The sequence below is a fragment of the Nyctereutes procyonoides genome, unplaced genomic scaffold, assembly GCF_905146905.1.
Source record: "Nyctereutes procyonoides isolate TBG_1078 unplaced genomic scaffold, NYPRO_anot_genome, whole genome shotgun sequence".
Classification (NCBI taxonomy): domain Eukaryota; kingdom Metazoa; phylum Chordata; class Mammalia; order Carnivora; family Canidae; genus Nyctereutes; species Nyctereutes procyonoides.
The window spans coordinates 23,068,441-23,083,298 of NW_026575159.1; the positions used below are offsets into that span (position 1 = coordinate 23,068,441).

The following is a 14,858-nucleotide window of genomic DNA, read 5'->3' on the forward strand; positions in this document are numbered from 1 at the left end:
TACAATTCAGAGTCCTTGGTCTGCAAGAGAATATGAATATATATGGCAAGAAAATATTAAAATATATATTCATATACACGCGTAGGTGTATGAGACATTTGAGCATCAGATATGGAGAAAGAGTTTGTCAAGGTCAGTTAGGGGATTGGTGGCAAAGTTCAGACAATAGGCCACATCTCTCAGCTCTCAATAGTGTTTGCTCTAATAGACCACTCTCTGAGAGCAGAAAATGCCTGAAACCAGTACTTGAGCCAACTATATTGGGATTAATATCAATTAAAAAAGCATGTCACTTGGAACAAGTTACAAATGCTTTTTTGAGATCTTCAATTAGAATTTAGATTACTTTTTTTTCCCAATCTGGGTTGGGTTCTGGTTGATTCAGGAAATGGTCAAAATCTTACAAAATATTTTAATAATAATAACTAATGCCTGGTGCAGGGTAGGCACCATGCCATGTGGTTTACATGGATGAGCTCTTTTGGCTTTCACAACAACACTTTGAGGAAGACACTGTTTATCATATCCCCATTTTGCAGATAACAAATCTGAGGATTAGAATAATTGAGTAACTCACCCTGGGACTTCAGGGATTGGAAGTAACGGATCCAGAGTCTAGCCCTAGAGTGCCACGTCTCATTGGCTGCACTATCAGCTGCTACCTTGCTGTTTTCAAGGCAGGTTTATCTTCTTCACAGAGTGCACTGTAGTGTGTCTTGCTATATCTCAGTGATGTGGTTCATGATACCAAGAAAGGAAACATGTTAAAAATTTGTGTTCATGTAAATTGTGGCTAGAATGAGAGTAAAGCATGATCTGGGCCAAGCATGGTCCTTAGAAACACCCTGTGAATGAGTTTAATAAATTGCCACTGCTGAATTTTCATGATTGATGGATGGATCCTCAGGGCAAAGCAATACCAAGGAAAGAGCCCTTTTCTTAAGGCCTGTGTGGGTGAACCAACAACAGGGAAGGAAAGACACAATGAACTTTAATGGAGTAATGGAATAAGAAGAACCACAATCTCCAAGTGATTAAAAGATGTTTTAAAAATAAAAGTTTTCTCCTTGTTTGACCAAGTTGAGACATGGGGTCCCTTCCAAGAAGTGGGGGCAGGAAAACTGTGTGCTCCATTTTGTTACTGTCTGGGTATGTCAGCCCTGCATCCTCTGGAAAGGGATCTTTAGAAATGACACTGGGGCCATGAGGATCTATGGGTTCCTACAGGTTCTATCAAAAGGAAGCCTGGGACCTGAGTTTGGTCACACAAAGAAAAGTCTATTCTAGATTCTTCATCTATAAAGGTGTGACCAGGGAAGCTAGCTTTCAGAGGTGATGAACAGGGCTTCCAATCTTCTGTATCTACACCTGAGTCAGGCCTGGAAAATCTTCCTATATATGTGGAGGAAAATTATCCTTTTCTTCTAGATTAGCCACTTCAGCTATGAGCTCAAGAGTGCTGGCTAATTTCTCGCATCTCTTTAAGATGTGAAGAGTTCCAGCCAAAGCAATGACCTAGTTAATTGTCCACATTGCAACATTACTGTCTTTTTATCCAGTTGCGTATGTGAGATCATACAATTTTACAGGAGGAGTGGATTGCATTTGTCACCTTGGTCCAATGCTTACTCATGCCAATTTCACTCCATAAAATCTCTCCAAAATGAGCCATTAACTCCTGCCTGAAGATTGCCAGTGATGGAGGAAATCACCCCTCACTTGAGAGCCTGTTCCATCTTTGGATAAATCTAATTGGAAAAAGAGATCATTTTCGAGAAACACCTCTCATTAGTATAAATTCCTATGTTTGTTAAATTAAAGAAGAATCTTAGCTGGGACCATCTGCTCATTTTCATGAATGAATGAAGGAATTTAACTTCTATTGTTAAACTCATGCATTATGTAGCATGACAATGGCTAGAGCACCCTGAATTGATCATCTGAGTAAAAGGCATGATTGCAACAAAAAATTGCAACTAATTTTCAATAATTTCATATTTTGAAATAGACCATCTTCCCTATCCTGGTGTCTAGTGTCTAACCAAATCATCATCAGGAGTACTTCTGAGTGACAGGTTTGTCTGAGGAATGTCTCACCGTCATATTGCTTCCCAAGTAACCTGACCTTTGAGCAAAGGTAGATTTCTTCATCTTTAATATTAAGCTCATGAGAAATCATGCAAACGCATATCTAAGATGAACAACTTCAGAAGAATGAGGCTGGGAGAACACTGTCCGAGGCACAACAGAAGATCCTTAAAGACCATACAATATCATTAATGTGTTTTGATAGCATATTATGGTATCCTTCTTTGGTAGGAAGGTTGGCTGACATATGAGAATTCCAAACCGGACTTTCCAAAGTTTTCAACTGAAATCTTCCAGGTCACTTTCTCCCAAATATCCATCCTTGGGAGGACAGATTCCTCGTTTCTTGACTCGCTCAGTTCCCCAAGCCATGATAAGCCGAAGGGAGTGGTAACTACTCCTATGTTCTTTGCCTAGAAGCCCCAGGCTGTAGGTGTTGGTAATGTCATCACACGAAGCTTTAGGATTGCTTTAAGGATGGGGCCAATGTCTTCTGGGTTGAAATCATCATAATTCTACCATTGTACATTGCACTTATGGATGAAGTTGGTCTTTTTGACACTGAAAATCCTGGCTTTGTGGGATTGGAGCTAGCTAATTGGCCTGGGAAAAAGAGACAAGTGAAATGCCTCTTGATATCATTTGACTGCCTAGAGGGTGTTAGAAATAGCAGTAATTTTACAGGATAATATCATGAACATAAAGGAGTCTCACAAAGCTACTGTTTGAATAGGGATGGATTTTCTTCCGAAGCCTTTTTGAAATCCATTCTTCCCACCTGAAGGAGATGGCCTACATAATTGCTATTTTGGGCCTTACAACAGCAGTAAGAACTCAAGAATAACCTGAGACCACAACAGAATAATTCTTTTAAAAATAATTTAAAACAGAAGGTCATGGAAATGATCAGGAAGCGTCTGATTCAGAAAAATAAGAGAGAACACCTGAGACCATATGGTTCAGGATCCAGATTCCTATCTCTCTGCACCTAAATAAGAAACAGAATGGTTCAACAAATTCTGAACATCTTCCAGAAAAAAAAATACATGCATTTTTCTTCATTACCTAATTCCAGAGTCCAATATTCTAATCCATTAGAAAATTCATTCATCCACCTAGCTTTCTTGGCTTTGCCAAAATTCCTCCTTAATGATGTCATTCCACTCGTTATACAGGAGTAGATGGGAAAAAAGAAAAAAACATGTCAAAGTTTATGATGAATTTTTCCAGAACTCTTTCAAGCCCCTACTTAACTTCGATTTCTTAGTAAAAGATAGACGAAACGGAGAGAAATTCTGAATGCAGACAAGAACCAGCTGTACTCAGCCAAAGGATTATCTAACGGCTCCCTTGTGTGACAAATCCTTGTTTTTATGTGGCTGCTGACAGAAAGAAGGGTAACATCAAAGGAATGTTTTGAAAGTTCTCAGCACAAAACTTGGTTCATTACAAGTACTGTCTATGACAGGTATTATTGTTATTACCTAGAAAGCGGACAAAAGCTGGTAGCTGACTTGTGTGTGAAAAGGAAGCTCACCCTCAGTTTAGTCTAACATGCCTTTGGCCCTTAGAGATGGCACTTCTCTGGTCTGCCTGCCCTCTCAAGCCATTTGGTCTCACAACTCATTCCTTTATAGCTCATGCCACCCAGCCTTCTTTCTGGATACATAGCTCAGGGACAATTTGAGGGCTCAACGTTCCTATCCCCTCCTCCCACCCCCACCCCCCCACCCTCGCCCTAAGACAGAGGGATCTTACATATCTGTTTATTCAGTTATTTGGCTTTCAGAGGTGCATGGACAGTGAGAGTGATGGGGTGGTCATTGTTTTATCTGGGTGTTGCCAAGAACATGTGGCAGTGTGTGTGTGTGTGTGTGTGTGTCTATGTGTATGCGTGCATATGAGTCTGTGCATGTGCATGGGTCTGTGTATGGGGGGGTGGTAAACAAAAGATGAGAGAAATTTCCATTTAATTTTACTCTTTTCCTGCCCCCCCCCAGGTATCTGCCACATGCATAGCTATATAATGCCTCCCGTGCATCCCACCAGCCTCACCCTCAACACATTTCAAATGATGTGAAAAGCAGACACTTGAAAACAATAAGATCTTGCAATGTGCAGTAGAAAAAAAAATCTGAGTTCTGGAAAAAGAGTTAGATTTGAATCCCTGTTCTGCTGTCTTCTACACGTTTGAGCCTTGAGAAAGTTACCCCAACTTGCTGAGCTTCCCTCATTTATCAAACAGTAAAACTAATACCTACATGAAAAGACTGCTGTAAAAATTAGATGAGGTAACAAATATAAAATGTGTATGGTGGGTCCAGTAGAGTAGTAAGCAATCAACAAATGTCAGTTGCATTGGAGCACTGCTGCCTTGAGGCACTCATTAAGAATTATCTGTCTTTCATCTGCACAGCAACCTTGTGAGGATGGGAAGTTCAATGATCTGCCCAAGATCACAAGCTACAGTGTTAAGTTCGGATAGAGTGGAAGCCATGTCTGTCTTCCAACAGCACCTGCCTTGGTCTATGTCTGAAGCAATCAGTATGTAGCAAATACTCTGAGCTGTGTCTGAGGGGCTTCCCAGGGATCATGAGCGTGGAGCAGAAGTAAGACCTATGTGTGAAATATAAAATCCCTAGCTGGCTTGGTGTTGAGGAAAGAAGGGCATGGCCTTTGGGGTTGATCCAGCATGCAATGCCCTTAAAGAGAGCCAATCTTGCCCATCTTATTTGGAAGATGGTGATAATGGAGAATTTGGAATAATACAATCACTTGGAGAAAAGACAACTGAATGACTCTTACATATTTCAATATATCCCAGGGGCCAAGACTACCACTGCTTGTGTTTTCATGACTGGCAGGGAGGGCTGGGAAGGCCTCCTGCGATGTCCTGCCGGTATGAACTTGGTTAGTGCCCACCTTTACATACTTAAGTGATTATGTACTTATGAAGGCTGTGACCCTGGTATACAAGACACAGTAACAATGTCTCTTCCCACCATTTTTAGTGAGGTAGTTTCCTTAAAAAAGATTTAGAAGTCTGAGATTTCTGTTAAGTGAGGGTCTAGCCTCACCCAGATGTGGATTGACATAGCATTACTCACAAAGAAAGGGCAGAGAATAACTATTGCATTTATTCAAACATCTATTACATGAGAATCATGTCAACTAATTTTCGCTACAACCTAGTGAGGGGCAGGTATCATGATCATCATTCTCTCAGTGAAATCAACTTGTCCTGTGTCACCTAGTCAGTGACTGGTAGAAACTGGATTCGAGCCATGTCTATCCAGTAATCAAGTGTATGTTCTTTTTCTGTCATTTAACAAAGACCAGACACTTGTGGGATAAGGGAGGTGTTATGAATGTCCATCTGCATGAGGGAAGGCTCTCAACATGTCAGCATCCTCTAAGAACCCATAAATTCATCAACCATACTTTACTTCTATTGCCAAAGTGGGATTTGAACCAAGGTCTGCTTGACTCCAGAGTCTGAGTCTCTATGAACACTGTGAGCCGCCTTATGGAGACATTCCCTCTAGGCCTGCCTGAGGCCATATTGGCATCCAGTGTGGATCTAGGACCTGCTGTTATGACCTGATCTCTGAGGGTGTTTGGCAAGTGACAATCCCAAATCCTAATGTGCAGCCAAGGACAGAGAAGGCGGAGGGGGGACCAACTTGGGACAAAAGAATCCTGGAATCCTAAAGATAGGTCCCCTTGGAAAATCAGAATCTTTTGGACAGAGTGATGGGCGGGTACTTGTATTTTTAAAAAGATCCTCAGATGATCTACTTGAAAAAATATCAGCATATCACAAAGAGGCTTTTTATCATTTTAAATTTTCACAATCATGTAAGGAGGCCTTTTCTCAAAGGAAAAAGTTTTGGAATTTAGCAAAAAGATGCCAGCATTGAAAAAAAAAAGAAGTAAATCTAGTCATCATTGATATGGTTTGATTTTAATACTTAGCCTCCTAAAATGCACACATCGAAAGCATAAATTCCCGTAAACCAATTCTGAAGTATGTATTAAACTTAGCTTACTCTTTACTCGCGATGAGGAAGGTGGCAATAACTATTTGAACACTAAGCTTATTGAGGTCCCTCTGAGTACATGTCCCTGTGTTACTGAGCTCTCTTCAGGCACTACAGGTATTGGGCTGGTTTATCTGGCCTGAAAACATCCATAAATAATTGTAATTAATTGTCTACCCCATCCTAAGCTTCACAAGTAATAAATAATAAGCCTTGTCCTAGAAGAGAAATGAGGACCAGAGGCTGATAAATGTCCCCTTCCTCTAAGTGTTGAGGGGTTAAGTCTTTCGCTATAGATATAAAGAATACTCACAAATCAGTAACACTGAGGTGAGCACCTCAATGAAAGATGACAATTAAGACAAATGCGCCAATCACAAAGGGAGAAATAGAAAGACCAAAACATAAAAACATGTACAGACAGACTTCCAGCCTCAAGAATAATTAAAAAAAAAAAAGCGACAGGGGGGTGCTCTTTCTTATCAAAGTGGCAATTTAAAAGTAAAGGCACCACTTTGACAGCAATTTCTGAACGCACATCAAGTATTTTTAAATGTATGTTCTCTTGCTGCCATTTTTAGGATCTTATCCCAAGGAAAGAATTAAGCATGGATGTATGATTTAACTAAGACAATGTTTCCTGCAATGCAGTTTATAATCTGTAACAGTGAAAATCTGGGTAAAAAGCCCCAAAATGGTTAAAACATGCAACAAATTGTTTTGCAACTGCATATTTAATAACATGGGAAAAGGCTCAAGCAAAGAGTGCTTAACAGTGCATCACAAATCATTATGTGCAACATGGTCCCATTTTTTTTTACATGGTCCCATTTTAATAAAAAAAAATTCCTTGGATAAGTATACAGAATCACAGTCGTGAAAATGTAGTGTGGCAGATGCCAAAATGCTGACAGTGGTTATCCTGGGTCGAGAGATCACTTTCTTCTTTCTGTCTTATATGCTTGGCATAAACTTTTGTTAGTGAAAGGCATTCATTTTTTATAAGAAAAAAGTCATATATAAGAAAAGAAAAAAAATCCAGTATGATCAACAGTATTTGACAAACATGTCATGTTTTTACATCCGTTTACCATAATTCTAATTTTTATTTGCTCCTGAGATCTGTAGCTCTCTCAGGGAATTCTTAGCTTGAGGCTAAAGAAGGGCATGGGATTTTTCTGTGATTTTGGGGAAGACCTGGAGGGGATCTTTGATGCCTGGATAATGCCCCCCACTTCCATCCAGGGGTCTGCCCAGAAAGTCCTCATGGAGTTGCTGGGAGCTAGAGATGCTAAGAGCCATGGGTTCGAACCTGGCTGAGGCCCAAGCCCTGGCTCATGTTTCTTGTTACCCACACTAGTGAGTTTTGAAAGTGAAGGGAGATGCTACTCATAATCACAATGAGGAAATAAATGCCTTGGGCAAACCAGAGAGATAAGGGAACATGTGCTGCCCAAACTTGGTGATGCCACGAGTCATGAGCATGCTGCTCTGAAGCTTAACTCAAAAGATTCCTCTGTGTGTGTGTGTGTGTGTGTGTGTGTGTGTGTGACCATGAAATGACATGATAGGGTGGGAACAGAACTTCACAGTCTTCTCTCGTGAAGCTCCACTGTCAAGTGTCATGTCCCTATACCAGCTACAGGAGTCAAGACAGTCTCCTCTAAACTTCTTAATTTGAGCCTTTGTTCATTCAACAATTATTTGTACAGCAGCACGAGGTCTATGGAAGTCCTATTTCACATAACACCATTGGTAGAGATGCCCAATTTTATAAGCGAATGGGATCAGGAAACGTCCGAATGACATTTCGGAGGAGCTTTTCTGTTCCCTAATTCACTATAAAAATGGGGAGGAGAATGCATTCCCTTGTTCACACATCTCATTGTTTAAACAAAATGAAGCCTTTTCTTCCCCATAAAAATTCTAATGGTAAAAATCAGGGTTTCCATTTCCTATTTTCCTTTCGGAAAACATACTTTTATGGTCCAAACTTGCTCCTGAGAAGCAGGGTAGGGCAGTGGGAGGAAAGAAGTTTTTGGGGTCACAATACTGTATGTGATTCTAAGATGCACAATTTTCCCCTCACCTTTTAACGTTTCTGAAACCAGAATGCATCTTTCGTTCTTAAAGCCTTGCTTCTGCTGGCCAGCAGGGGGCAACATCAACCCAGGACCTCTTCACATCCAATTCTCTGCCTGAGTTTTTTTATTTTTTTATTTATTTTTTTTTTTTATAAATTAATTTTTATTGGTGTTCAATTTACCAACATACAGAATAACACCCAGTGCTCCTCCCGTCAAGTGTCCCCCTCCGTGCCCGTCACCCATTCACCCCCACCCCCCGCCCTCCTCCCCTTCCACCAAACAGTGTATGTTCTCACTTATTTGGGGAATATGAATAATAGTGAAGGGGAATATAAGGGAAGGGAGAAGAAATGTGTGGGAGATATCAGAAAGGGAGACAGAACATAAAGACTTCTAACTCTGGGAAATGAACTAGGGGTGCCTGAGTTTTTTTAAAGACCATGTTCAGTGTGTGAAATCAAGCGCTAAGGCTACGTGGATTCCACTTTGGAGCTGAACCTCTTGGACAGCTCCTTATTATTTTTTTCTTTCTAGCCAATTCCAGGAGATGGGCATGCGGGTTTCCTTACTCCCTTTAACTGCTGGGTGGGATTTCTTTTCCTGTCCATCCTTACCTCGAGGGGTAAGCCCTCCGGAGGAGTTCCCTCCAGACTCCCCGTACTGGGTTTTTCTTACCTAGCGCTGCATAGGAAATGGGGCATCTCATGGTTGATGGTACCTTAGAGTCAACAGAATATTGCAGCCAGATTTTGAGATCTATGACATCTACTTAACCTCTCGGTGGCTCAGTTTCTCTTTTATAAGCAGGATAGTAATGTTTTTCTGAGGATCCGATAAACTGATACACATAAACACCAGGCACACAGTAGACACACACTGATATTCTTCCCCAGTTCTAGAACCTTATGGACTTGAAGGCACTGTGTTAATTCGGCTAAGGTTCCAGGATTCTTTCCTACTTACTTTCTCCCCCAAATCCCCTACCCCTGCCTCCCACCTCATCCAAAGTTCAAAGAGGAGAGAATGAAGATACCACAGAATTGTTGCATTTATGCCAAGGCCTGGGAGAGAACAAGCCCCGGGACTCCCAGGAGAGACAGTGTGGTGAATATACTAGACAGTGGCGGGGGGCTCACAGAGGGCTGAGATCGAAGGCCCTCTACAGACGGGTGGATTTTGGGTAGGCCACCTAATCATTTCTCCATGTCTCCATTTCATCAAGTATAAAATAAGGCTCATAACAGCACTCACTTCACACTAATTGTTAGTGAATTTGTGCTACCAGCTTGGAATAGTGCCTGGTATTTGGTAGATACCCAATGGTTATTACTTATTGTATATCCTCTGCTCCACAGTAATGCATATCCTAGAGAGAGAGAGTCTCAGAGCAAGAGTCAATGAAGAGTGTCTCTGCGACAGGAGGAGAGTGCTTTCTGATGTGCCCCACAGTCCTCACCGTGAGGAACCCAGGCAGTGCAGAGCCCACGCTGGATAGCGCAAGGTTGGACTGTCAGTGGGCAAATGCCCTCATGTTGGTTCAGGATGCTACACTTTGCTTCACCTAGAAGAAACTCTCCTGTGCCCAGAAATCAATCTCAGACACTCTGTGCCCTGCATCCACCCCCAGATCCACCTCTGCTCCACCACCAGGTCCTGCAGATGAGATGCAGACATTACTGAATAAAACACATTAAAAATTATCTACAGTCTGCAAGGGTCGGGTCATTAGCGGAGCAAGTACATCTTTAGCAAGAATGAACAAAAGGGTTTTATATAGCTCTGGATGTAGGCATTTATCCAGGCTAACTGAGTAGATTCTTTACCAGACCAGATCACCCTTTTTTTTTCTAACTCCTTTGATGTGGCGACCATGGAAGAGAATGTCTTTGATTTGGACCTTAAGCCCTTCAATATATTACAAGTAAGAAAAGCCTGCTTGCTATTTGGGGAGGAGGGTTGTTCAGTGAGACACAATCTTTTGTCTCTTTTTGCTTTATTAGTACACAAGCACAATCCATTTCAAATTGTGGGCCAGAGGTGAAGATGTTAATTTTGGAGTTTGCAACCTTCAGTTAGTTAATCACAGAAACTCATCGAGAACAGTGCATGTGCACAGAAGTGTGAATTCTCCAAATCGAGGAAAGCGGAATGTCCCAGGCAGCTGAGCAAAGTAACAACAACAACAAAAAAAATTGCTCACTGGAGCTTCTCAGAGTATTGGATCAAACTCCTGAAATTTGCTGGCAAGTTCCCTGCTGCTTTTGCCTGAGGCTCCTGCAGAGGCCAAGCACCTCCTGTGCTCATCAGGGAAGGTCTGTTAGCTCCCATCAGTGCAGAGGAGAGCAGCCCAGATACGAGGGACAGCACTTGCCTCCTTACCCTACAACCTTTACAGTTAGTTGGAAACGAGGGCAGGACAGAGGCAAGGGAAGGCATCGTTATCAGTATGGTGATGGCTGCCCTTTTTGGACACTTACCCTAATCAGGGCATTGCCTGGAGCCTCTGCAACAGCCTAATTGGGAGGCTCGTCCGTTATCCTCACTGTGCATTGAGAACTCGTGCTCAGGAGGCTGCTTCACTGAAGGTCCCCATGGCAAGGAACTGGCGAAGGTGGGATTCCAACCCAGTGCTGAACCCCACCACCTGGCTCCTGTTCACTAGGCCTACACCAGGGGGTCTCTGACCAGCAGACAACTGGGAAAATGGTAGAAGACGTGTCTGTCATCTAAGAAAGGCAGTGTTTTTTTTTTTTTTTATCACTAATGCTTGTGTCAAGTTATTGGGTTTCCTCACACATCATGTGAGAGGGTTACGACCAACACGAGTTCTCCTAAAAGCAAAAGCAAGTGGGTGCTACTATCATGCAGGGTTAAAAAAAATCCCCAAATCGAGGGAACCTCTCTATCCTTTTAGTTATCTTCTCCTTAAGGAGCAAAGCTGAGGCCCTCTTCATCTAACCAGCATCTCCACTCATGGCCTTCAGTCTACTCATGATTTGCAAAGAGAAAAAGAAAAGACGGTACCAGACCAAACCAAACAAACAGACGACAAACACACAAATCATCACTGCAGCTCCGGGGCTCACTCTTTCGCTCGCTCGCTCTCTCTCTCTGGTCCCGTGAACATTTACGACAAGTAACTTCAGAAAAAGAGCCACTATAGAGACCCAGCTCTACCTTGTGCTCCAGGCTGGAGTCTTTAAACATCAGTGAGAATGGCTTGATATGCTCTCTTCTCAATTTATCGCCACTCCGCAAGTCGATGGTATGTTCTATTCTCTTGTTAATTTCCTCAGGCCCAGACTGGACATGCAAAGCTTGTGCAAGATGGTTTGGAAGTAGATTTATTGAATTTCTTGTTAGGGCAGCCAGAGTCTAGGGGGAAAGCACATGCAAACACAGTAAACCTGCGAGTCCCCTTCGGGTTAAAAAGAAATGCAATGTGTTTAGATAAGGTTGCATTGCAAACAGTAATAGCACTCCGAGCATGCAGTCGTATTCAGTGAAACCTACAGAAGTCCATCAGTTAGCGTTTGCTTCAGAGAAACACACCGTGGCAAAATATCACATCAAGGGGGACACTTGCCTGTCCTCTAGGTAGGTGCACTGAATTCCTTTGGTTTGGGTATTTCAAGGGTTGTTGGCTTGGAGATGTTAATCAAGACCCTTTCTCTAACCAGGCACATGCCGGGGATGAGAGAAAGAGAGTCAACAGAAATAACAGAAAGTAAAATAGCTGAAAAAAAAAAAGCCCACAGAAATGATTTTCTCCCACCGAGCAGAGTCCACGCTTTGGTGTGGTCTTTCCTTTAACCGTGGTGGAGAGACTGGGAGACCCAGGGCTTGCATTTTTTTGTTTGTTTGTTTTGGGCATTCCTCATGGTCAGAGAGCCAAACGTGCCAGGATCTCCTCCTTAAATTCAAAGATGGTTAGATTTTTGCACTTCACAAATTTGGTTTTCCACACACCCCCCCCATAGATCATGATATATCTGTATCTTCACAAAGATATATGTGCTTAATTTCCATTAGGCAAAAAAATGCAAGCAGCTGTGCCTCTCACCATTTCCCAGGGGTAAACAGCATGATGTGGGGAAAGGCACGGCCACCCTGGCTGGTCACATGGACGCAGCAACAGCACTGGCTTTTACAATCCGCCAGGTGTGGCATGGAAGCTCCTTGTCTCCTGCTCTTTCTGCGGCAGGTGACAACACCAACTGGCTGCATCGAGCCAAATGCAGTGCTTGCTCGCAGCTCCAATTTAAGACAACTGCTTGGACAAACCAGTGGGAGCTGGAGCTGAAGGGATATGAGGACAGGGGTGCCCATCTCCTCCTCCAGGAGATTTCCCAGGATGTGGTGCATTTGTAGAGTCAGGAAGTAAAAATGCTTTGCCTCTGTACACGCTCACTGTATCTGCTTTTCTCTGCCAGCCTCCCAGCCTGGGCAGCCTGTGGGAGCCAACGGAGCACCTGGGATGCCCTCTTGCCCGAACCCTTTGTGTATCCATGAGCCTTAGAGACACATGCTCAAGAGCCTGCGGCTCATCTACAGCCTGGTCAGATCCTCTGACTCCAGAGTCAGAGGCAGGGGCTTTGAGCTCATGGAGATCTTCTAGCCAATTCCATAAGGAGTCTTCCTATGGTGCTGTTAGACTCGTCATTTTAACTTTAATGGAGATGGTCAATGTAACTCAAATTCGAGGTCTCTAAAGAACTTCATAGGAGGGTTTTTACCACCAGTAGAATTTACTGAAACCCTTTCTCCAGCCCAGGATAAAGGATGGAGTTGCATGTGCCAACATTAGAAAGTAAAGTACATGCTCATAGGACGCTGAAGCAGTTAATTTCAGCTCTGAATACCAAGGAGGCTACTGCAGAGAAAAAGATAGATGTTAGGGGGAGGTAAGGCAGGATGAGAGGTGAGGAGGGCTGGAACAGGGAGAAGGAAGCAGGGACCAATGTTCCAGAAAATTGAACAGCACTAACCATGCAGGGCCGGAGGGCTTGAGCCCCTGGAACTAAATGCTGTTACAACAGCATCTCAGAATGGTCACACTGTGCAGCTCCCACTGATTTCTTCAGCAGAAATTCTTTGCACACAGTTTGGAAAATGATAAGATTGAGTTCTCTGTCTTGGAGAGAGGAGGGAAAGCCCCCATGCTGCTGTTGTCTGGGCATGCACTTTCACCCTCTCGCTTAGAGGTGCCAAATGCTCCCCCAGCAAGTGCTTGGAGCTGGGGCCAAACAGCTGGACCTGGAATTGGCTAAGTATCAGCTCATCACATTCATCATTAGGTATTTCTTTCTCTCCCTGACATTTTAATTTTTCTCGCAGTTTTCCTTCTGTGAACGAAATTGATCCTACCTACTCTATCAATCCCTCATGCCTTCACCAGCTGTTGTGCCTCTGGTTTTCACAGAGAAGGGGAGTTGCAAAAATATTTTTGGAGCCGATTTATAAATTACAATAGCAGCCACCAGTGCCATAACAGCTGTCTGGTATGACCACCTCTTTATAAAATAAAGGGCATTTTTTTTCAACAAGAATGCTATACTCTCGAAACAAAGGACAGTCCTTTATATTGAATGTATTTAAACTAATGGATAACTCTCTGCTTTGCCCTCATTTTTCTTATGTTGATCAGCACTGGTGAAGATGTCGTGAGGGATCGACTCCGATCTATAAGCAGCTCTTCAGAAAACCAGCAATACATATTGCTTTCTGGTTGCCTGTACAATTGGCTGCTTCAGAAGGCAGAAACCAGTTAAAGTCACCTGTCAGAGCTTTCCTACCCTCCTCACACACACGTACAGTTCTATCAGCTGTGTGGCTCCTTCAAATAAAAGAGAAGCCTGGAAGCACCTCTCTTTTTTTTCATCATTATTACCAGGTTACAGTGAAAAGAGCTGGGAAGGAGCCCTGGTATCAACATGTCAATGATACTGCCCTGGAGAATTCTTTTCTTATCCAGGCAATTATTTTTATTCTTTGCAATTATAACCCTGGGATTTTATTGCAGTAGTCGAGTGTTCAGGGGACCCGTTCCTGATCATTTGCTTTGTCAATGACATATGACCATCATACCTGCTGTTTGACCAGCAATCTCTCTGGTACCCACCTCACAGCTTCAGGATGTATATGTTCAAGGGAAAACTAGCATCAACTCAAGGTGTCAAGTGAATTGGAATTAAGGAGGGAAACCATCGGCTTTCACTCACCCTGTCCCCACCCCCATGCACCATTGCAAAGCATGGATGGCTTTGGGGGTGACTGTGATTCGAGATGATCTGGGATACCTCTCCTCCTCTATTAGTGATGACCACTAAGCTTTGATCAAGTGTGATACGCCTGCTGACACCAAGAATCCATGTGCTGATAACCTTCCCAGGGATTCATTGATAAGTAGTATTGGGGAAATGTGTAACGGGTCTCATGTGAAGAGTTAGAGTCATTATGGAACCAGTTATTTTTAATAGAATAGGTCTTTTTCTCTTTTTTTTTTACGATGGATAGCTGCAGTGGGAGCAAGATTAAAATCATGTTAAAAAATAGCATAAGCTTTCAAATAGGATTCTGATTGCAATTGACCTCTAAAATGTCAAGATTTTTCTTTTATGTAAACAACTTAAGCAGTTGGCTA

At 42.7% G+C, this 14,858-nt stretch overlaps 1 protein-coding gene across 1 annotated transcript in view; it reads right to left on the reverse strand.

Annotated features, from left to right (window-relative positions):
• Positions 1-14,858, reverse strand: part of ADCY8 (adenylate cyclase 8) — a 209,477-nt gene that overhangs the window by 69,737 nt on the left and 124,882 nt on the right. The window contains exon 8 of the mRNA XM_055314450.1: positions 11,393-11,590. Coding sequence (XP_055170425.1) covers positions 11,393-11,590 — 198 coding nt within the window. The remainder of the gene's footprint in view (positions 1-11,392; positions 11,591-14,858) is intronic.